Source organism: Balaenoptera musculus, chromosome 1 (assembly GCF_009873245.2).
Source record: "Balaenoptera musculus isolate JJ_BM4_2016_0621 chromosome 1, mBalMus1.pri.v3, whole genome shotgun sequence".
Lineage (NCBI taxonomy): Eukaryota > Metazoa > Chordata > Mammalia > Artiodactyla > Balaenopteridae > Balaenoptera > Balaenoptera musculus.
The window spans coordinates 45,867,577-45,891,375 of record NC_045785.1 but is presented as its reverse complement, the minus strand read 5'-3'; the positions used below and the strand labels follow the sequence as shown (position 1 = coordinate 45,891,375).

Here is a 23,799-nt window from a genome sequence, read left to right as displayed (position 1 = left end):
CGCCACAACTACTGAGCCTGCGCTCTAGAGCCGGTGCTCCACAACAAGAGAAGCCACCGCGATGAGAAGCCCGCGCACCGCAACGAAGAGTAGCCCCCACTCGCCTCAACGAGAGAAAGCCCACGGGCAGCAACGGAGACCCAGCGCAGTCAAAAATAAATAAATTAATTAATTAATTTAAAAAAATTTTGTTTAAAAAATAAAAAAAAAAGTAAAACTCCAATAGATGGATAGATTAATAACATTCCAATAAAAATGCCAGAAAGATTTTTTGAGGACCTAGACAAATGCATTTTAAAATGTATACGGAAGAATGAGGGTGTTCAAATAGCCTCCAGGCAATGGTGTGGATGCTGTTGTCCTCAGAATAGTTTCGAGAACTTTAAAGAGGGATTTTCACCCTATCAGATATGAATGCATACTTGCAAAGCCATGGTAAATTTTTTTAATTGCAATATGGTATTGGTGCATGAACAAACAAAAATATTTGGAGATATAAATAATTGGGAGAAGATCCTCACAACATCAAAAACTGGTGGGGGATTCATTTACAGAACTCTTGCACATCAGAAGTGAGCCACAGGTTCCAGATAGGACCCCAAGGCTTCACTTAGGTGGGGACCTCAAAAACTCAAGCCTGCCTGCTCCACTGTTCAAACTTTGACTTGAGAAGACAGACCTGAAATTTATCAATAAAGAAAGGAAGGTATAGTTAGTTAGTTGACTTGTAATTTGGACAGAATGAAAGTATTATTATATGGAGATATTATATTACAGTTAAGAAAATTGAAACTCAGAGAGATTAAGTAGCTTGTCCCAAGTCACACAGCAAGCACTAGATCTCTCATGCATAATTAATATATTGCATGTTATTCATTGCATGCTGTTCCCTTCTCACGTATAGTAAATATATTGCATGTTATCCATTGCATGCTCTTCCCTTCCTTTCCCCTCTCCTCTCCCCTCCCTGCCTTACAAGTCTGAATAGAGTTCTTCCAGGTCAGTGTCCTCTCTGGGGCTGGCGCTCTGGCCTTACTCACCCTGAGGGATGCTCTGGAAGGCTGTGGAGTCCTTGTTCATGGTGTCACTGGTGGGGCACCTCAGTGGGAACTGGCCCACCTCGACACTAGTCATCTTGCTCCAGCTCCCCGGACCCCCCTCCAGGGGCACCGTGTGGATGCTGTTGTCCTCGGAACAGTCCTGCTGGCTGCTCAGTGTCAGGGTAGACGTGTCACTGGAGATGAGGCTGGAGACCAGGCTCAGAGTCTCATTGGAGCCCAGGATCGGGGTCATGCACGAGGGTGGAGAAACGGTGGAGTTGGGTCCCTGGGTGCTGGAGTGCAGGCTGATAGCCTCGCTGGAACCAGGAACCAGCGTCAAGCATGAGGCCTGAGTGACAGTCATGTCCAAATCAGACTTGGGATTGTCATTTGAAGCCATGTTGATGGTTCCCTTGGAACTCGTGTTCCAGGCTGCACCAAAGGTTCTTTTTGAAACAGATCCAGAGATGTTATGTGAAACCAAAGTGATGGTCTCGTTCATGCCTGGCATTAGGGACCCAGGAGAACTTGGAGCTGCATTCAGGTCCAGCTTGGAGATGTTTCCTGAGCTCACACTGAGCAGCTGATTGGAATCAGGATCCAGAGAAGAGTTTGGGGCTGGAATAAGGAGAGCTTTTGAGCCTGGCCTGGAGATGCTTTGGCCCAGAACAAGGGTTTCTTTTGAATAAGGCCTTTTAAACGGGTTTGATTCAGGCCTGGAAGGATTGGAGTTACTCTGACCCAAATCAAAAATCTTGCTTGGGAGGGAGCTGAAGGCCTCCTCAGAATCTGGCCCAGAGTGGTTCCCCAAACTCAGACCCTGGGCTTCCATAGAGCCAGGGCTCAGAACGAGGTTTGAGGCTGGACTTAGGGCCCCCTGTGAGTCAGCTGTCGAGATGTGATTGGAATCCAAACCCAGGGCTTCACCAGAGTGGGCAGTGGTGATCTGGAGGGAGGCTGGAGCCGCGGCCCTGCTGTCATCAGGTCTGGGGGTGTTATCAGATGCCAGGCCAGGGGTCTCCTCTGAGACAGGACTCAGAGTTGGATTAAGGTCTGGATCAAGAACCAAGCCAGGACTCAGGGGTGGATTCAAGATAGGAACAAGGTCCGTGTCTGGGTTGGGCCCAGAGATGGTGCCAGAGCCTAAACCAGGCGCCTCAGTGGAGTTGAGAGTGGGTATCATCTTTGCGTCTTCACGGAGGACCAGACTAGCCCCTGGATTCATGGCCATGCCTGGTCTGGAGGTCTCTCAATGCCACTGCCCGATTCTGTCCAATAGCCTACTGTTGAGCTCCCTGCAGTGCTCCTGAGAGGTAGAAAGGCAAATTGAGCCTCACCTGTTGAAACCCTTCCATGGCTCCCCACCATCCTTAGCATGAAGTCCCTGGGGCGACTTACGAGGTCCTTCATGACCATGTCCAGCCCACCTGTCCAGTCCCGTCCTGCACAGCTCTCCCCTGGCTCTCTCAGTTCCAGCCCCATCCCCTGTGTTCCCTTCTTTGACCACACGCTGCTCCCTTTCAGCTCACGGCCCTTAAATGCAATTGCCTTGTCCTGGAACCTCCTCCTACTATCCTTGTCGATCCCACCCTTTTGAGCAAATGATTCACGGCACTTTATTCCAATGACTTGTTTAGTGGTCCAGCCCCTGCTAGAGATGAGCTCCCCACTGGAGAGAACTATGCACATCTTAGTGCCAGGGGCATCCCCAGCACCTAACATAATGCCAGGTCCACAGTAAGAAGTCCACAAATACTAGACAAATGAGGATCCCCCTTAAGGCAGAAAAAGGGAAGGGGGAGCCTCCTTACTTACCCTACTTCCAGCCAACCCCTAAGTTTCTAGAACTATTCTGTGGATGACTGTGGCTCTAGATTCCCAAAGCAGCCTTGACAGAGCTGCCCACTGCCCTTAGCAGTTTGCTCTGGGTGAGGCAGACTACATGGAGGAGAACCTGGGGCAATCATCCAGAACAGAGCCTGTCTCAGCCCAGCAATCTGACTGCTGGGTGAACTCCCCAATCCTCCCACTCTATCCCACCCCCATACCTGGGCCACCCTTCCTACGGGAATTGTAGGGACAGCTCACCTGCATGCATGGTGTTCTTAAGCAGGAGTTGGTCCCTGGGAGGAGATGCAAAAGGAGACCAAGTCAGGCAAGAGTGGCTTTTTCAACACTTACTGAGCAAAGTCTAAAGGCCAGGCATGCACATCTGCTAACAAAATCTCCCTGCACACACACACAGAGTCCCAGAAGTTAGATATGATTACTGCATTATATACTTAAGGAAGTGGAGGTCAAGGGGAAGAAGATGACCCACCCCACTGGCCCTCAGGGCAGCCAAGGCCACCTCTTTATGCCACCTGACTTCCTATCCTCAATGGCTTCCCATTGTCTTTAGGAGAGTGTCCCCAATCCTTAGCAGGACCTAAAAGGCCCTTCTGTGTCTGGCCCCAACTCCCTTTTCTCCCTTCTTGCCCCTCCACACTCCCTCTATACCCCACCTCTTCATTCCAACATCCCTCAACTCCTTTGAGTTTCTCCGAAGAGCCAAGCTCCCAGGTTAATTCTGGCCCTCCACAGGTTGGGCACCACCTTCTCCAGCCACATTCCCTACCACCCACAGCTTCACCCCTTCAGATTTCAGCTTATATGTTATGAGCCTTCCAAGTTCCCCAGACAGGTGAGGTCCACTTATAAGTTCCCAGGGCATCTTATCCACTTCCCTTTCTTGGCACACAGTATCTGGTTTCCCCACTAGACAAGAAGATCCATAAGAATCTAGCACAGCACCTGGCACACAGTAAATTTTCAATAAATGAGCTTGTTATTTCATCTTTTTATCTCTTCTTCATTCATTCATCCATTCTGTCACTAGTTCATTTCAACACGTGTTCATTTATTATTCATTTATGCACTAACTCATTCACTAAGTCATTTACTCATCCCGTAAATTTTGCTGTGCATGTTTATGGCTTGGCTTTGGAAAAACATAGATTTGGAGTCATGTTGTCCTGGGTTCAAATCTCAGCTCATCCTCTTAGTAGTGTTAGTAAATCTGGGGAAGAGACACTCCCGCTCTGGTTCTCATCCTCCTCATCTCTAATATGGAGAGCATAAAGCCTGCCACCCAAGAGTAGTTGAAGTCTCAGTGTCTGGCATGCAGCCCATGTGGCCCACTGAAGGTCTTCTCTAAATGTTAGTACTTGTTCTGTTACTCTCTGCGAGGCACTGTGGGCAGAGAGCAGTAAGGTGCTCAGAGCCCAGCGGGACCTGCCTTCACCCCCAGGCAAGCAGTTCATGCAGAGCTTTGCAATCTGCCTCAGAGGAAGGAAGCGTTCACCTACCATCAGCACCAGAGGTGATTTTAACCTGAAGCTAATGAAATTTAAAATATCAAGGCTCCTTGCTCATATAGTTCTTTTCCAAAGGGACTGTCCTTAATTTTGTGTTCACATTTTGTCTTCTACTTAAAGAGGAGCCTCAAAATTATAAAAAGCCTCAGGTTCCAAAAAACCCTGGATCACCCCACCCGAATTCTCCTCTCGTGAAACACACACACACACACACACACACACACACGCAGGCCATAGTTAACAAAGGGAGGCATTTTCAACCTGGAAAAATATATGAGTCAGGTACAGCCTATGATGCAGTCAGCAGGATTTTGTAAGGCCTCTCTGGTTTAGCCTGTGAAAGAGAATAATTTCTACCCCTCTGATACAGCAGATGCACAATACTGGTCACTGGGCAGGAAGGCACATGTCCCAGCTCTGGCTGACCCTCCTTCATGTATGAGAAAAGAGCGATCTCCCCCACTTTCTCCTGTTCCCTCAGTCCTCCTCCTCCACCCTGCAACAGACAGGCAAGCCTTCAGAGCTGCCTGACAGTGGAGGGTAGCCCACATCTTACCCTCCACCAAAGGGAAGTTGTGCAGTAGGAAGAGTGATGGTTGTTGAGGGGCTTGGGTGGGACCCAAGAGAGCTAAGGGAGGTCACTGCACAGCTGCCTATTGGCCTTTGCCCCCAAGCTCTGGGGCCCCAAATAAGGAGAGTAGAGGGAGGCCATAAAACACCTAGTCCAGTCAGAGACCGAGAGAACCATGGACCGATTCCCATCCTCTCTCCTCCACTTCTGTGAACCCTTCCAGGCCCTTAACAGGGGTTTCTGGAGCTCTCAGGAGGAGGAACTATCAGTGGGTCTTCCAGTTCCTCTTTGAGAACATGTTTATTAGTCGTATAGGCCTGGAATGTGTTAGGCACTCATGTGAGTATGCGTACACACACACACCTGACACTGAGGTACCTCATACCTAGAGGATCTGAAACAGAATAAGCCAGCTTTCCTCCAAATCAGACCCTCTATTGTCCAGTTGCAAGAAACTGGCACCATTACCTAAGCCAGAAAAAATATTATCCTTGACTACTCTCTTCTTCACTTGCTGAATCCAAATTTGGCCAAGTTCTGATAATTCTGGCTCCAGAAAGGCTCCCAAATATCTCCCCATATCTCCATCACCACTGCTAAACCCAAGTACAGCTCCCATTGCTTTGGGGCTCTGTCTTCGAATTGCCCTCTCAACAAGGGTCTCTGTGTGTAAGGACAGCTCCCAACAAACCATTTTCCAAATTGAGCCACAAAGATCTTCCTTTAAAATTGCATTCAATAGTGTGGTACTGGCAAAAGGATAGACATATAGGCCAATGGAATAGAACTGAGAGTCCAGAAATAAATCCATGCATCTATGGTCAATTGATTTTTGACAAGGATGCCAACTCCTTTCAGTGGGGAAAGAATAGTCTCTTCAACAAATGGAGGTGGGACAACTGGAAATCAATATCTAAAAGAATAAATTGGACCCTTTTCACACTAGATACAAAAGTTAACTCAAAATGGATTAAAGACCTAAATGTAAGAGGCATAAATACATAGGCAAAAACATAGGCATAAATCTTCATGACCTTGAATTTGGTAATGATTTCTTAGATATGACACCAATAGCATAAGCAACAGAAGAAAAAATAGGTAAACTGAACATCAGCAAAATTAAAAACTTGTGCATCAAAAGATACTATTAGGAAGTGAAAACACAACCTACAGGATGTGAGAAAATATTTGTAAATCATGTATCTGATAAGAGTCTAATATCTAGAATATATAAAGAACTCTTACAACTTAACAACAAAAAGACAAACAACCCAATTTAAAAATGGGCAAACAGGCCTTCCCTGGTGGAGCAGTGGTTAAGAATCCGCCTGCCAATGCAGGGGACATGGGTTCGAGCCCTGGTCCAGGAAGATCCCACATGCCACAGAGCAACTAAGCCTGTGTGCCACAACTACTGAGTCTGCACTCTAGAGCCCACGAGCCATAACTACTGAGCCCGTGTACCACAACTACTGAGCCCACACACCTAGAGCCCGTGCTCCACAACAAAAGAAGCCACTGCAATGAGAAGCCCACGCACTGCAATGAAGTGTAGCCCCCACTCACCGCAACTAAAGAAAGTCCACATGCAGCAACGACGACCTAATGCAGCCATAAATTAAATAAATAAATAAATAATTGATTAATTTTTTTTTAAATGGGCAACTTGAATAGAACACTTCTCCAGAGAAGATACACAAATAGCCAATAAGTACACAAAAATATGGTCAACATCATTAGTCATTAGGGAAATGTAAATCAAAACCACAATAAGATACCACTTCACAACCACTAAGACAGTTATAATTTTAAGAAATGGAAAATAGCAAGTGTTGAAAAGGATGTAGAGAAATTGGAACCCTCAAACACTGCTGGTGGGAATGTAAAATAGTGTGGCCTCTGTAAAAACCAACTTGGTTTTTCCTCAAGAAGTTAAACATAGAATGACCATATAATGCAGCAATTCCAGTCCTATGTAATACCCGAAAGAACTGAAAATTGATGTTCCAACCAAAACTTGTACACAAATGTTCACAGCTGCAGTATTCGCAAGGGTCCCAGGAGGGTCCCTTCCTGGGACCCTCAAATGTGGGTAAGGTGCCCGCCTCATGTGATCACCCTATATCAGAGGATTGCTCTGTTTACTTGTATGTCTCCACTTTAGAAAATGAGCTTGGTGAGTGTCTATTACCCCTGTTTTCCCAGCACATGGCATAGTGCCTAGCACACAGAGAAGGTTCAGAACACATTAACGGAATAAGGGGATGAATGGATGAATGACAACTCTTCAAGACAGGTATAATTATCCTCATTTACTGGCATGTTAATTCAGACTGCTTAGGGACATAAATAGATTTTTGCAAAGTCCCCAGAAAGTGGCAGAGGAAGGATTCAAACCCAGGTATTCTTAGCTCAGTTTTCCCTACAAGATTCCAGAGATTCCCAAGGTACGAATCACTCAGTGAAGCCGTGTCTTCCCATTTCCCCCATTCCCTCTGCCACTCTTAGGCCTCTACCCTAGAGGAAAAGTCCAGTGAAAGCAACGCACCTCTCCTGATGCCCAGTTACAATGCACAAATCCAGGGCTTTGGAGTCAGCTGGACTTGAATTTGAAACCTGCTCTATCTCTCACCAATGGTGTGAGCCTGGGAAGGTAGCCTCACCACACTGCATGTATATATTAATACTCAATCCACAAGGTAATGTAGGGAATAAAATGTGATGATCGTAGCGTCTGGCCCCCAGCAGTTCCCCACGTAAACGTCCATCCTCACCATCCCTTCCTCCCCCTGGGTGTTGGCTGGGTGGGGGCCATGAGAAAAGGATCAAGTCTGGCTTTTAGCTTCTCAGCCTCCTCTTCCCCCCAGGCTGTGGTAGTCCCTCCCTGAGTCTTCTCACCCTCCCTCTCCTCCCCCGGACTCCCATCCACCACATTCTCAGCACTTGATAGCCTAAACTCTTTGTCCATGAGCCTTAAGTGCTGATGTAAAAGTTCAATGTGTTACCTCCACCTGGGGCATCCACATGGTAACAGAAAATTCAGCCGTAAGTCAAAGATATGAAGTTCTAACTGTGGAATTACAGCCAGAGCAGGAAGACTTTTACCCAGGGAGGGGTAGGTCAAGGTGGTAACTGCCTTGTGGAGGCTGCCCCCACCCCTGGGACTTTCCCAGAGCCACACCGAAGCTTACCTAGGCTCCCCCCAACTCCAGGCAGTGTCGTGGTCTTTGTGAGGTCACCATGACTCAGAGTTCCCAGCCAATGAGGCCCCTTCTCATGCCTACACAGTGGGAAGAAGCAGGAAGATGTCCTTTCAAAGAAGGAGCTATCTTCTGACCCTCTACCACTGCCTGGAAATGACCTAGCTCAGGGACTTCCCTGGTGGCACAGTGGTTAAGAATCCGCCTGCCAATGCAGGGAGCACGGGTTTGAGCCCTGGTCCGGGAAGATCTCACATGCTGTGGAGCAACTAAAGCCCGTGCACCACAACTACTGAGCCTGCGCTCTAGAGCCCGTGAGCCACAACTACTGAGCCCACATGCCACAACTACTGAAGCCCACACGCCTAGAGCCCACGCTCCGCAACAAGAGAAGCCACTGCAATGAGAAGCCCGCGCACCGCAACGAAGAGTAGCCCCCTCTCGCTGCAACTAGAGAAAGCCCGCGCGCAGCAATGAAGACCCAACACAGCCAAAAATAAATAAAATAAAATAAATTAATTAAAAAAAAAAAATGAAATGACCTCGCTCAAACGAAGACTGACTTCCTTGCCTGGCATTCAAGCCTCCCCATAAAAACCCCTCACCCTGCGACCTTATGCCTCCATTTATTTTCGGTAACAGACTGGTTCCAAGGAACAGGGCAGGTTTGGGGCACAACAGACCTGAGGTGGAATCTCTTGGGTAGTGCCGTGTGTGCAAAGCGCTTGTAATCAGACAACCTGTAACGAGGAAACCGAGACCCACAGAGGGAAAAGATTAGCCCAAGGTCATGAGCTAGGACACTGTCCTTTGTCTCTTCCTGGCTCCACCCTGCTTCCGCAGGCACAGATAACAGTGTAGAGGTGGAGTAGGCCAGGAGACCCAGAATGTGAAACCTGGATTCTGTGATAAGGAAATGAAGGCAATGCTATTATCTTCCTAAAGACAAGCTGCTTAATGATGAGCAATAACTAAGCTAATTAAGACAACCAGTGACTTCAAACTTCAAAACAGTAGTGGAACTGTCCACTAAGCTGTATTCCCACTTACCCAGATCATTAGACCCTAGGAGAGTCTGTGTACATCATGTGATGTTCTGAGTTCTACCGCCCGGAAACTGCCTCCTCACACGTAGTCCCCACCCCCAGGTGTGTCAGCTCTGGAGAGGGGATTCCCTTTTGTCTACCTGGGATCTCGCCTTTTCTGCCCCCTCCCCCACCCCCCGGCCTTCCCCCCTCCTGGCCCTGCACCTCCCATCCCCCCTGCTGCTTAGCTGCTCCTCCACCTGTTTGTTTCCGTGGCCCCCCAACGTGGCCTCTCAGAAAATACCCTCCAGCAAACTTGCTTCCTTCCCCGCAGCCCCTCACTCGCTCTTTACCTGCAGTGACAAGAACCCTTTTTGACTCCTCCCTCTCCTCCCCTGGCCTCAAGCACCCAATTAATCACCAAGTCCTTCTGCTTCCAAATCTGTCCTGTCCCTCCAACTCCATACCCTCCGTCCTGGCTGAGGTCCTCATCATCATCGGAAACCCGGATTCTGGCCAGTCTCCTCAATAAAATCCAGCTCCATCCTGCAGCTAGGGAGTAACCCTGACAACTCATTTCCCCTTAAGCCCTCCACTTCCCACAAGGTCACATCCACACTCCTTGGTCTTGAATTGAGGCCCCTTCACAGTCTGCCTTTGCCTACCTACCTGCCTTGTTTCTGCTCCCTTTTCAATTTTTTAAGTGTGTACTGAAGCACCATATACATATAGAAAATTGCACATACATGTCAATTTTGATGAATCTTCACCGAGTGGGTGCACCCATGTAACCGGCACCCAGATCTAGAAATGGAACCCACCAGGACCCCAGAAACCCTCCAGTCACTATCCCCCCCCACGGAGGGTAAGTGCTATCCTGACTTCTAACAGTACTGTTTAGATTTGCCTGTTTCTGTACTTTATACAAATGGAATTCTACAGCACAGACTCTTGCTTCCGGCTTCTTTGGTTCAATAATAAATTTGTGAGATTTTACATATTTTTGCATGTGTTGGCTGTTCCTTCTTTTAAATGTTGGCTCCCCTCTAGTCTCTTCCTGCTTTTGATCTCTTTCCGGAGCCTTCAGGAAGTTAGTTGTTCTTCATATTTTGTCCAGAGCTCATAATTGCTATCTCTAGGAATGTTGGTCTGATAGGAGCTACCTTGCCATCACCAGAAGTAGAATCTCTCCTTTTTAATTTTTATCTTATTTTTCTTCCTTTTTCCTTTCTTTAGGATTACTGAATTTACCTTTCTTCTCTCACTCCTTTTTTCCCCTTTTCTATCCATATGGAATTTACATATTCTGTATCTCTTCCTTAGGGTTACTCTAGCCATTTTAACGTGCATGCTTTACATAGAAAAATCTAAAATTAAGTAATACTGTTATCCTCCTCCAGAAAAATCAAAAAACAAAAGACATAAGGACCTGAGAAGAGTTTAACACTAATCAGCCAACTTATATACCATTGTTATCCTTTATTTTAGTCCTGTTCTGATTTCTAAATCCTACCAATTAGACATCATTGTTTTATGCAATCAGTGTTTGTTTAGATTTAACCAATATCTCACCAATATTTTGTCTGATGTTGTAACCGAGCAGGACTCTATGGGGCCTTCCTGGACAGAACCCCCCTCCTTTTCCTCCACCTGTCTCTTGTTTGTAGAAGAACTTTAGCCTCCTAGGCCTTCCCCAAGTTCTAAAGAATAAATTTAATCAGAGAAGTGAGAAAATGCAGAAACAAAGGAAACAAGTCAGAGTTAAGCAAGACAAAATAATAAGTGTAACCATTAAACAAAGTCAAGGACCTTTAGTTCCTCCTCAAGGGCTATAGATAATATCCTGAGTCATGTCCTTTGAGCTATTTTTCAGATACGGAAAGCCCCACCAGGTGGACGATGTTAACTGTATGCCACCCACAGCACGTAGACCCCAGACCTCTTGGAACCAGAAGGTTGATGATGTTGACTCCCTATTACCTCACCACCAACCAGTCAGAAGAATGTCCACCAGCTGATCACACACCCCACAACCTCCCTCCCTCACGCTGTCCTTAAAAAACTTTCCCTAAAGCCATCAGGGAGTTCGGGTCTTTTAAGTACTAGCTGCCTAAACTCCTTGCTTGGTGCCTGGCAATAAACACTGCACTTTCCTTTATCACAACCCGGTGTCAGTAGATTGGCTTTACTTCACACGGGCGAGCAAGTGGACCCACGTTTGGTTCGGTAACAATCATTTTTTTAATTCAATCTCAGACCTTCCATCTGGGATCCATTTCCTTCTGCCTAAAGAATAGCCTTAAAAAAAAAAAAAAAAAAAGAATAGCCTTGATAAATTCCTTAATAAGAGTTTACTAGTGATAAGCTCTTAGTTTTTGTTTACAAAAAAAAATTTTATCCTCATTCTTGAAAATATTGTCACTGCATGTAGAATTCTAGGGTGTCTGTTATTCTATTTTAGCACATCAAAGTGAATATCCCACTGCCTTCTGGCTCCCATTGATGTTTCTAATTCATTATTCCACTGGAATCATTCCCCAGTCTCATCTCCTACTATTTCCTCCTACACAATTTCTGTTTTAGCAACACAGTGGTTTCCCAGAACTCACAGTGATGTTTCTTGCCTCTGTGCCTTTTCTCATGCTGTTCCTTCCATCCAGAATGCTGTTTCCCTCCCATTCCTCCCCATTTCATCTGTATAACTCCTACTCATCTGTCAAAACCCAGTGGTATCTTCTCTAGGAAGTCCATCATGAGCCCCTCCCCACAGCTGTTTTAGGACTTTCTCCTCTGCTCTTGCAGCATTATTACACCTTATTACAGTGTGCTATAAATTTCTGGTAACTTGATTATTTCCTCCATTAAACTGAGAATGCTTTAAGAACAGAGATGATGTCTTATTCATCTTTGCATGCCTGGTACCTGAGGCCTGACCCATACCTGGTACCCAGTATACTTGGGTCAGTATTTCAATACTTCAGTAAGTATTTCCTGAAGAAATACCTTATTCTCACTTTGGCCTCCTCCACCTCACTCCCTGCCCTGTTCTTAAACATTTAATCTCTGCCAACTCCTCTCCACTGAGATTCTGCCTCTGAGGCCATGGCTGACTTGAAAGGCTTGTCCTGCATCTTCATTCTCTGCCTTCTCTGGAACATCTACTTTATGATGTGCCAAACTTAAGACTTTCTCCTTTCTTGGCCCCTGGGGCACTTCACTCTGCTGGTTCTCTCCCTGCCCCAGATTCTTTTTCTCCTGTGTCCTTTTCAGAGTCCCCAACCCCCCACTCCCTACATCTGTGTCCCCCAGGATTCTGGCTTTGGGTCTCCTCTCTCACTTGGGACCTCTTCGACACTCCTTGCTTTCATTATGGCATCCATGCAGTTGGCTCCTGGATCAGTCAGGGTCCAACCAGGAAAGCAAGAAACCATACTGAGTATTTAAAACAGAGGGAATTTATTCCAGGGACATGGTTCCACAGTGATAGCTGAGAAGCCAAATGGGCAGTAGGAAGGGACACAGGAGCCCAGGTTCCTGGGTCACCTGGCGGGAGTGGGCGCCATAGGGAGACAGAGCAATTCATTGCTGGACACGTTCTCTGAAGCAGAGGGAGAGAGATGACAAAATACACTGCCTCTCCCCTTCCACCCGCCGTGCTCCTGCCATTGGCTGAAGCAGCTGGAAGGCAGTGAGAAGGGAGGCAGGGGTTAACTTAGTGCAGGGCAAGGGAAGAGCCAGGAGTGGATCTGAGATTAACACAGCCCCATACCTATACTTCCTGCCCCAGCTTGGTCACGATCTGCATGCCCCACCACTTACGGGACACCTGTAACTCAGCACGTCTCAGCTGAATCTCCTTCCCACAAAATATGTTCCTCCACCCAGCGTCCTTATTTCTATCAGTGGTCCCTGATTCTCCTGGAGGCAGGCTGAAAGCTTCCAGCAAGGCCTCTGACTCCTCCCTCCTTCTCCTCCCTCCTCCATGTGGTGTCAGTTTCCAGGTCCAAAAGGTTCTTTGAAGAAAATACCCATACCCCCCGCCCGCCTTCCATTCTTACCACTCCCACTTAATTCAGATCTCCTCTTCTCTTGCTTGGCTTCTAACAAGAGCCTCTTCATTGGGTTCCCCGCTTCCATTAACATTTCCCTGAGTCATCCTACACCACGACCTGCCCATCACTGGTGAATCAAAACATGACTCTTCCCTCGCCCTGCAGCCTTATGCCCCACCACTGCTCACTCAGACCTCAATGACCAGTCAGTCTTTTTTCCGGTTCCCCTAGGGCGTCCTGTGCTCTCTCACTCTGAGCCTTGGGTCATCCTGCCTACTATCTGGAATGGCACTTTCTTCTTTGCATCTCCTCCAGTGGAAAACCCCCACTCAGCCCTGCAGCTCCACATTGATGTAAATCTTTTGGAATGAAATTTTCTTTTTTTTTTTGGCCGCACCATTCGGTGTGTGGGATCTTAGTTCCCTGACCAGGGATCGAACCTGTGCCCCATGCAGTGGAAGAGTGGAGTCTTGACCACTGGACCGCCAGGGAAGTCCCTGGAATGAAATTTTAACAACAGATTCCAAAAGCCTTCAAAATGTGCTTATTCTCTGACCAAGCAATTCCACGTCTGAGGATCTGGCCTAAGAACATAATCAGAAATGTGGCCAGAGATCCTCACTGGAGTATTTGCCTGTTAGTAAAAGATTGTAAACAATCCAGGTATCCAACATGGAAGGCAATAGTTCCATAAACTATGGAAACAGCCATTGAATGAGATTTTATGCATCTATTAAAAATGAAAATTACAGGGACTTTCCTGGCAGTCCAGTGGTTAAGACTCTGCGCTTCCACTGCACGGGTTGCTGGTTCAACCCCTGGTCGGGAAAATAAGACCCCACATGCCGCATAGCCCAGTCTAAATAAATAAAATAAATAAAACTTAAAAATAGAATAAAATAAAAATGGAGAAGGCTGATTGACACTCAGGTTCAGCTCCTGAGCCCAAAATACAACACTGGGCTGCATATTAGACAACACTAGTAATTAAAAAAGAAAAAAAAAGTCTGGCCAACAGACCAAAGGGGGGACAAAATGAAAATGAAAATTACAATCGTATAGGGAAAGGCTCATATTATACATGTGAAAAAAAGCAGAATACAAACTCATATTTTTTTTAACAAATTATTTGTACTGTTTTGTTTGTTTGTTTGTTTTAAATTTATTTATTATTTATTTTTGGCTGTGTTGGGTCTTCGTTTCTGTGCAAGGGCTTTCTCTAGTTGTGGCAAGCGGGGTCCACTCTTCATCACGATGCGCGGGCCTTTCACTGTCGCGGCGCACAGGCTCCAGACGCGCAGGCTCAGTAGTTGTGGCTCACGGGCTTAGTTGCTCCGCGGCATGTGGGATCTTCCCAGACCAGGGCTCGAACCCGTGTCCCCTGCATTGGCAGGCAGACTCTCAACCACTGCACCACCAAGGAAGCCCCAAACTCATATTTTTAAAATTGTATATACATGTGCAACAACACATCATCTTTATGAAGCACTTGGTTTGTACTGGGTACTGTCCCGAGTGATTTACATGGATTTACTCATTTAAGCCTCACAACAGTCCTACAAACTAATAAATGAAGAAACTGAGGCACGGAAAGCCCTAGATCACACGGCTGGTGGGTGGCAGGGCTGGAAGGGAGTGCAGGCAGCCCAGGGCCTGTGCACTTAGCCATGCTGCCTCCCACAAGGAGTGGAACCCCAAAGACTGAAAGGGCAATAACAGCCAAACCTTGCCATGGTAGGTAGAATAATGGCCCCCCAAAGACAGTCACATCCTAACCTCCGGACCTGTGACTGTGTTACTTTATATGCAAAAGGAATTACGATTGCAGATGGAATTAAGGTTAATAACTAGCTGACCTTAAAATGGGGAGATTATTCTGGATTATCTGGGTGGGCCCAATGTAATCACAGGATTCCTTATAAGTGGAAGAGGGAGGCAGAAGAAAGTGAGACCGAGCGATGATAATATGCCCAACCTTGCTGGCTGTGGAGATGGAGGAATGAGGCCAGGAGCCAAGGGATGCAGGCCAACTCTAGAAGCTGGAAAAGGCCAGGAAACAGATTCTCCCCTAGAGCCTCCAGCCTCCAGCCATACCAACATGTTGATTTTGGCCCAGAGAAACCTATCTCAGACTTCTGACCTCCAGAACTGTAAGATTAAAGATGTGTTTTTTTTGTTTTTTTTTTTTAATTAATTAATTTATTTATTTATTTATTTTTTTAAATTTTTGTCTGTGTTGGGTCTTCGTTTCTGTGCGAGGGCTTTCTCTAGTTGTGGCAACTGGGGGTCACTCTTCATCGCGGTGCGCGGGCCTCTCACTATCGCGGCCTCTCTTGTTGCGGAGCACAGGCTCCAGACGCGCAGGCTCAGTAGTTGTGGCTCACGGGCCTAGCTGCTCCGTGGCATGTGGGATCTTCCCAGACCAGGGCCCGAACCTGTGTCCCCTGCATTAGCAGGCAGATTCTCAACCACTGCGCCACCAGGGAAGCCCAAGATGTGTTGTTTAAGCCACTAAATTTGCGGTAATTTGTTACAGCAGCAATAGAAAACACGCCCACCAGAAAAGCAAAACAAAGCAAAAGTTCCAGTAATAAATGTGCGTTGAAGAAGATTGGACAGGTCTTCAATAGAATGAAAACAATCAGTTATATCTGGTTGGTGAATCTCTTTGTTTATTTTTAAAGAATGATAATCTCTTTTTTCATATTTCCGAATTTTCCAATATCTTTTTTGTACCATTTTTATAAGGGGAAAACTCTCCCTAGGCAATCATACCCATCCTTCAAGGTCCAGGTCAAATGCCGCCTCCCCCAGGAAGCCTCCCAGACGCTTTACCCATGGTTAGGGGTGGCATCACCACTCCGATGGCCTTAACACTACATCTGGATTCTAAATGCCTCAGAAGCAGGGTCCATGTGGGATTCTCCCCCTAGCTCAGGGGCCCTGGCTAGTGCTAGGGGGGCCCTGGATTCAGGAACAATCAATCATTTTTCCTAACTGAGGTACTTCAAAGCTGTATTTCCAGACACTCTGATGGGATTCTGGGTGGGGAGGGTGGGACTGTGCGGGGCGACATGGCCTCACAGAAGCTCTTAGGGGGCAGTGCGCAGAACTTCCTGCAGCACCAGCTCTAAAGATTCTAAAGATTGCTGCTCCATATCTGAAATGTGGGTGCTTCCTAATAACCTCTATTTTTTCTCCCTATCATATAGGTGGAGGGTATAAGCAGATAGGTGAGGGGGGACCCCAGAGAAAGAGAACCAGGCACAGCTTTCTTGACATAAGAGAAGCCATTTTGGCCTAAGCCATTTTGTGATCTAAGCCTGGCCACAGTGCTTGCCCTTGAACAGGTCTCAGTAATCAACAATCTTAAGGGAAGTAAGGGAATGCAGGAACAAAGGAAAAGCAGTCAAGAAACAGGCCGGGTCTGGTCACTTTGCTGTGCACCTGAAACTATCACAGCATTGTTAATCAGCTATACTCCAATGTGAAATAAAAAGTTAAAAAAAAAAAAGAAACAGTAGTTCAGATAAAACAGAGTCCTAGTTCCTCCTCAAGGGATATGCATAACAATCTTTGAGTTCTGCAGGAACTAAGGCCCCCACCCAGGTGGAGGATGGGATGATGTTGACCTTTCCCGACCTTCATGACTTCAAACAGTTTAAGCTTGGATTCTGTTGACCTTTGCCCCAGTTCAATGCTGAATTCTCCTCTGCTCAAGCCCCTCATGAATATGCATGTACCCTTAGCTTAACACTCCTTTGGGAAAGCAAATGTTCTCCTTGCTGCAGGTAATAAATCCTTCCTTCTCCGGATGTTTGGCTTGGTTGTGTCTTTTGACTTGGCACCAACAAGAGGTGAACCCAGTTTTCAGGTAAGGGCAGGGGGATTGAAGTAACCCAGGTAACAGAGGCTGGGCCTCTGTGAGCCTGTGGTTGTTCTGAGGAGAATGGCATGGGAAGTCTTAGGGCTCCATGGCAGGGAATGGAGGGATGGGGAGGTATAGCGGGTGCTAAAACTGGATGTCCCCGGTGCTGAGGATGGTCAGGTCTTCTTCAGCCATATCTCAATACCAACTTCCAGAATCATTCTCCGAAATCAAAGCTGAGCGTGCCTCTCTCATGCTTGTCCCGCAGGTGAAGGCTCCCCATGCCCTCCAGGTTGGAGCCAAGCTCTTCATCAGAGTGACCCAGCCCTGCTCGCCTCCCCAGCCTCCTCTCCCGAGCACCCCTGTCTCCCACCTGGCGGGATCCAGTCCCACTGCACTACTGCCCTCCCAAGCAAGTCCTTCTCCCACATGGCTTGCTCGCTCCGCACACGCTACCCCCTTGTCTAGAACATCCTTCCCTAGCCCCGGTCCCTCATGGCTCTCCAAGTTCTCCACGCCTGCCCTGAAAACCGCCTGGCCCACCCAGGAGGTTGGGGCTCCTCTGCTGTGCTCCCAATCCCCTTGCGTCTCCTGATGCATCATGCCCCGCCTTGGAGGCCCTGCTATTAGCACATCTTTATAGGCTGTGAGCCCGCTCCTGCAGTGCCAGCTGTAGAACAGCGGCTCCACCTCTCAGATGCTGGGGTCCCCGACAACCCCCGGGTTCTCCTCTCCTACTATATGTCATGGGGGGCCAGTGGGTCCCCAGAGCTAGCACAGTGCTGGGCACAGAGTGGGGCTCAGTAACATCATCCTTTATCTGTCTTATGAGAAGTGTCATGGGCAGTAGAGTCCTTTGCAGCCTGGAGTCCATCCCAGAGCTCTTCCTCCTGCCAAAAGCCAGAGCTGGATAAAGTCCCTCTTCTTCCAAGGCAGCCTGCAGAGGCCTCAGAGCCCAGAGAGGCAGCAAAGCTCAGTGCCTCGGAATTCACCAGCATCCTTCCCAGGGGCGGGCAACACACTGCCTGCTGGGCGGAAAGACCCAGGCTCATATCCCCCAGCTCTGCTGCTGACCCACTCCCACTCCCTTACCTGAGAAGTGGGGGTGATGCTTCCCCCATAAGAGCGTCACAAAGACTAAATAAGCACACAATTCTAAAACGAGGGCTGTTTGTATGTGGAGAGCCCTGGTCAATTGTAAGAGCTAAGTGCTGGATTTTTCTTTCAAAAAAGAGATTTGTCCCTCATCGGCATTAGATGCTGTAATCAAAAAGAGTGACGATCCCATTGTAAATGGAGTCCGTGGACGCTGCCCTCTCCAACATCACCGTTACTCTTCTTATTGTTGAATCTGGGAGCACCTTGCTGTCCTTATGGGCCTCCATCTCCAGGCACAGATGACCACCCCTTTCTTCTCAAAGTGACCTTTCCGTTGGCTCCCGGGACCCCCCCCCCAACCTCTCGCTGTACTGTCCCACTATGCTTGACTGATTTCTCTTCCCCCATCATCCCTAAAGTCAGTGGTCTCCAAAGGTCTGCCTCCACCCCCTTCTCTCTTTGCCTTGGGCAGGAAATGATGCTCACACCTTATTTGGTCCAGAGCCCCAGACCTCTATATCTAGTTCCTTCCTGGACAGCTCTTCAGGGATGACACAGAGCCCCCAGGACTCCAGGAGGCCTGAACCAAATTCTCTCTTGACCTGCTCCTTGCTTCCCAGATTCCCTCCATCTGCCCACCTGGGCGTCCTTCTAGTCGCTCCTACACACATACACTCAAGTCAGTCACCAGGGACCCTGCTGGATTTCTCCGTGCACCTCTCTAAGCACAAGCCCCTGTGCACATTACAGGTGATTCTTGGACTCATTTAAACTCCAGGGTCCCTGAAATAGGGACAGTTTCTAACTGCCTTCCCACACTGGGGTCCATAGGACACCCTCTGTGCCAGCTGGTGACTCAGTCCCTTCCCTGTGGACTCAGGAGTGGCCTGCGGCAACCCAGGCCAGCATGCCAGGCCTATCACTTTCTTTTCTTTTTTTTTTTCCTAGCAACTGCCCCCTTCCATTTTTTTTTTTGAATTTTTGAACTTTATTTTTTTATACAGCAGGTTCTTGTTAGCTATATATTTTATACCTATTAGTGTATACATGTCAGTCCCAATCTCCCAATTCATCACACCACCCCCCTTACCACCACTTTCCCCGCTTGGTGTCCATATGTTTGTTCTCTACATCTGTATCTCTATTTCTGCCCTGCAAACCAGTTCATCTGTATCATTTTTCTAGGTTCTACATATATGCGTTAATATACAATATTTGTTTTTCTCTTTCTGACTTACTTCACTCTGTATGACAGACTCTAGCTCCATCCATGTCTCTACAAATGACCCAATTTCGTTCCTTTTTATGGCTGAGTAATATTCCATTGTATATATGCACCACATCTTCTTTATCCATTAGTCTGTTGATGCACATTTAGCTTGCTTCCATGACCTGGCTATTATAAATAGTGCTGCAATGAACATTGGGGTGCATGTGTCTTTTTGAATTATGGTTTTCTCAGGGTATATGCCCAGTAGTGGGATTGCTGGATCATATGGTAATTCTATTTTTAGTTTTTTAAGGAACCTCCATACTGTTCTCCATAGTGGCTGTATCAATTTACATTCCCACCAGCAGTGCAAGAGGGTTCCCTTTTCTCCACACCCTCTCCAGCATTTGTTGTTTGCAGATTTTCTGATGATGTCCATTCTAACTGGTGTGAGGTGATACCTCATTGTAGTTTTGATTTGCATTTCTCTAATAATTAGTGATGTTGAGCAGCTTTTCATGTGCTCCTTGGCCATCTGTATGTCTTCTTTGGAGAAATGTCTATTTAGGTCTTCTGCCCATTTTGGATTGGGTTGCTTGTTTTTTAATATTGAGCTGCATGAGCTGTTTATATATTTTGGAGATCAACCCTTTGTCCGTTGATTCGTTTGCAAATATTTTCTCCCATTCTGAGGGTTGTCTTTTCGTCTTGTTTGTGGTTTCCTTTGCTGTGCAAAAGCTTTGAAGTTTCATTAGGTCCCATTTGTTTATTTTTGTTTTTATTTCCATTACTCTAGGAGGTGGATCAAAAAAGATCTTGCTGTGATTTATGTCAAAGAGTGTTCTTCCTATGTTTTTCTTTAAGAGTTTTATAGTGTCCAGTCTTACATTTAGGTCTTTAATCCATTTTGAGTTTATTTTTGTGTATGGTGTTAGGGAGTGTTCTAACTTCATTCTTTTACATGTAGCTGTCCAGTTTCCCCAGCACCACTTATTGAAGAGACTGTCTTTTCTCCATTGTATATCCTTGCCTCCTTTGTCATAGATTAGTTGACCATAAGTGCGTGGGTTTATCTCTGGGCTTTCTATCCTGTTCCATTGATCTGTATTTCTGTTTTTGTGTCAGTACCATATTGTCTTGATACTGTAGCTTTGTAGTATAGTCTGAAGTCAGGGAGCCTGATTCCTCCAGCTCTGTTTTTTTCCCTCAAGACTGCTTTGGATATTTGGGGTCTTTTGTGTCTCCATACAAATTTTAAGATTTTTTGTTCTAGTTCTGTAAAAAATGCCATTGGTAATTTGATAGGGAGTGCGTTGAATCTGTAGATTGCTTTGGGTAGTATAGTCATTTTCACAATGCTGACTCTTCCGATCCAAGAACATGGTATATCTCTCCATCTGTTTGGATCATCTTTAATTTCTTTCATCAGTATCTTATAGTTTTCTGTATACAGGTCTTTTGTCTCCCTTGGTAGGTTTATTCCTAGGTATTTTATTCTTTTTGTTGCAATGGTAAATGGGAGTGTTTCCTTCATTTCTCTTTCAGATTTTTCATCATTAGTGTATAGGAATGCAAGAGATTTCTGTGCATTAATTTTGTATCCTGCAAATTTGCCGAATTCATTGATTAGCTGTAATAGTTTTCTGGTGGCATCTTTAGGATTCTCTATGTAGAGTATCATGTCATCTGCAAACAGTGACAGTTTTACTTCTTTTCCAATTTGTATTCCTTTTATTTCTTTTTCTTCTCTGATTGCCGTGGCTAGGACTTCCAAAACTATGTTGAATAATAGTGGTGAGAGTGGACATCCTTGTCTCGTTCCTGATCTTAGAGGAAATGCTTTCAGTTTTTCACCATTGAAAATGATGTTTGCTGTGGGTTTGTCGTATATGGCCTTTATTATGTTGAGGTACGTTCCCTCTATGTCCACTTTCTGGAGAGTTTTTATCATAAATGGGTGTTGAATTTTGTCAAAAGCTTTTTCTGCATCTATTGAGATGATCATATGGTTTTTATTCTTCAATTTGTTAATATGGTGTATCACATTGATTGATTTGCATATATTGAAGAATCCTTGCATCCCTGGGATAAATCCCACTTGATCATGGTGTATGATCCTTTTAATGTGTTGTTGGATTCTGTTTGCTACTATTTTGTTGAGGATTTTTGCATCTATGTTCATCAGTGATATTGGTCTGTAATTTTCTTTTTTTGTAGTATCTTTGTCTGGTTTTGGAATCAGGGTGATGGTGGCCTCGTAGAATGAGTTTGGGAGCGTTCCTTCCTCTGCAATTTTTTGGAAGAGTTTGAGAAAGATGGGTGTTAGCTTGTCTCTAAATGCTTGATAGAATTCACCTGTGAAGCCATCTGGTCCTGGACTTTGGTTTGTTGAAAGATTTTTAATCACAGTTTCAATTTCATTACTTGTGAGTAGTCTGTTCATATTTCCTATTTCTTCCTGGTTCAGTCTTGGAAGGTTTTACCTTTCTAAGAATTTGTCCATTTCTTCCAGGTTGTCCATTTTATTGGCATACAGTTCCTTGTAGTAGTCTCTTAGGATGCTTTGTATTTCTGTGGTGTCTGTCATAACATCTCCTTTTTTCTTTCTAATTTTATTGATTTGAGTCCTCTCCCTCTTTTTCTTGATGAGTCTGGCTAATGGTTTATCAATTTTGTTTATCTTCTCAAAGAACCAGATTTTAGTTTTTTTGATCTTTGCTGTTGTTTTCTTTGTTTCTATTTCATTTATTTCTGCTCTGATCTTTATGATTTCTTTCCTTCTACTAACTTTGGGTTTTGTTTGTTCTTCTTTCTCTAGTTCCTTTAGGTGTAAAGTTAGATTGTTTATTTGAGATTTTTCTTGTTTCTTGAGGTAGGCTTGTATTGCTATAAACTTCCCTCTTAGAACTGCTTTTGCTGCATCCCATAGGCTTTGGGTCATCGTGTTCTCATTGTAATTTGTCTCTAGGTATTTTTTGATTTCCTCTTTGATTTCTTTAGTGATCTCTTGGTTATTTCATAACGTATTGTTTAGCCTCCATGTGTTTGTGATTTTATGTTTTTTTCTCTGTAATTGATTTCTAATCTCATACCATTGTGGTCAGAAAAGATGCTTGATATGATTTCAATTTTCTTAAATTTACTGAGGCTTGATTTTGTGACCCAAGATGTGATCTATCCTGGAGAATGTTCCGTGTGCACTTGAGAAGAAAGTGTAATTTGCTGCTTTTGGATGGCATGTCCTATAAATATCAATTAAATCTAACAGGTCTATTGTGTCATTTAAAGCTTGTGTTTCCTTAGTAATTTTCTGTTTGGATGATCTGTCCATTGGTGTAAGTGAGGTGTTAAAGTCCCCCACTATTACCGTGTTGCTGTTGATTTCCTCTTTTATAGCTGTTAGCAGTTGCCTTATGTATTGAGGTGCTCCTATGTTGGGTGCATATATATTTGTAATTGTTATATCTTCTTCTTGGATTGATCCCTTGATCATTACGTACTGTCCTTCCTTGTTTCTTGTAACATTCTTTATTTTTAAGTCGATTTTATCTGATATGAGTATAGCTACTCCAGCTTTCTTTTGATTTCCATTTGCATGGAATATCTTTTTCCATCCCCTCACTTTCAGTCTGTATGTGTCCCTAGGTCTGAAGTGGGTCTCTTCAGCATATAGACAGCATATAGATGGGTCTTGTTTTTATATCTATTCAGCGAGCCTGGGTCTTTTGGTTGAAGCATTTAATCCATTCACATTTAAGGTAATTATCAATATGTATGTTCCTATTACCATTTTCTTAATTGTTAGGGGTTTGTTTTTGTAGGTCATTTTCTTCTCTTGTGTTTCCCACTTAGAGAAGTTCCTTTAGCATTTGTTGTAGAGAAGGTTTGGTGGTGCTGAATTCCCTTAGCTTTTGCTTGTCTGTAAACCTTTTGATTTCTCTGTAGAATCTGAATGAGATCCTTGCCAGGTAGAGTAATCTTGGTTGTAGGTTCTTCCCTTTCATCACTTTAAGTATATCACGCCACTCCCTTCTGGCTTGTAGAGTTTCTGCTGAGAAATCAGCTGTTAACCTTATGGGAGTTCCCTTGTATGTTATTTGTTTTTCCCTTGCTGCTTTCAATAATTTTTCTTTGGCTTTAATTTTTACCAATTTGATTACTATGTGTCTCGGCATGTTTCTCCTTGGGTTTATCCTGCCTGGGACTCTCTGTGCTTCCTGGACTTGGGTGGCTATTTCCTTTCCCATGTTAGGGAAGTTTTCAACTATAATCTCTTCAAATATTTTCTCGGTCCTTTCTCTCTCTCTTCTCTTTCTGGGACCCCTATAATGCGAATGTTGGTGCATTTAATGTTGTCCCAGAGGTCTCTTAGGCTGTCT

The 23,799-nt window shown here is 45.4% G+C and overlaps 2 protein-coding genes across 2 annotated transcripts in view; both read right to left on the bottom strand.

Moving 5' to 3' along the window:
• The window catches only part of MROH7 (maestro heat like repeat family member 7), a 45,026-nt gene extending 42,720 nt beyond the window's left edge, over positions 1–2,306 (bottom strand). The window contains exon 1 of the mRNA XM_036867110.1: positions 1,041–2,306. Within this exon, the coding sequence (XP_036723005.1) occupies positions 1,041–2,271 (1,231 nt within the window). The 5' untranslated portion in view covers positions 2,272–2,306. The remainder of the gene's footprint in view (positions 1–1,040) is intronic.
• The window catches only part of ACOT11 (acyl-CoA thioesterase 11), an 80,594-nt gene continuing 59,079 nt past the window's right edge, over positions 2,285–23,799 (bottom strand). Inside the window, exons 16-17 of the mRNA XM_036867057.1 lie at positions 3,129–3,163; positions 2,285–2,346 (exon numbers count right to left, since the gene is read on the bottom strand). Of these exons, the coding sequence (XP_036722952.1) occupies positions 3,146–3,163 (18 nt within the window). The 3' untranslated portion in view covers positions 2,285–2,346; positions 3,129–3,145. The remainder of the gene's footprint in view (positions 2,347–3,128; positions 3,164–23,799) is intronic.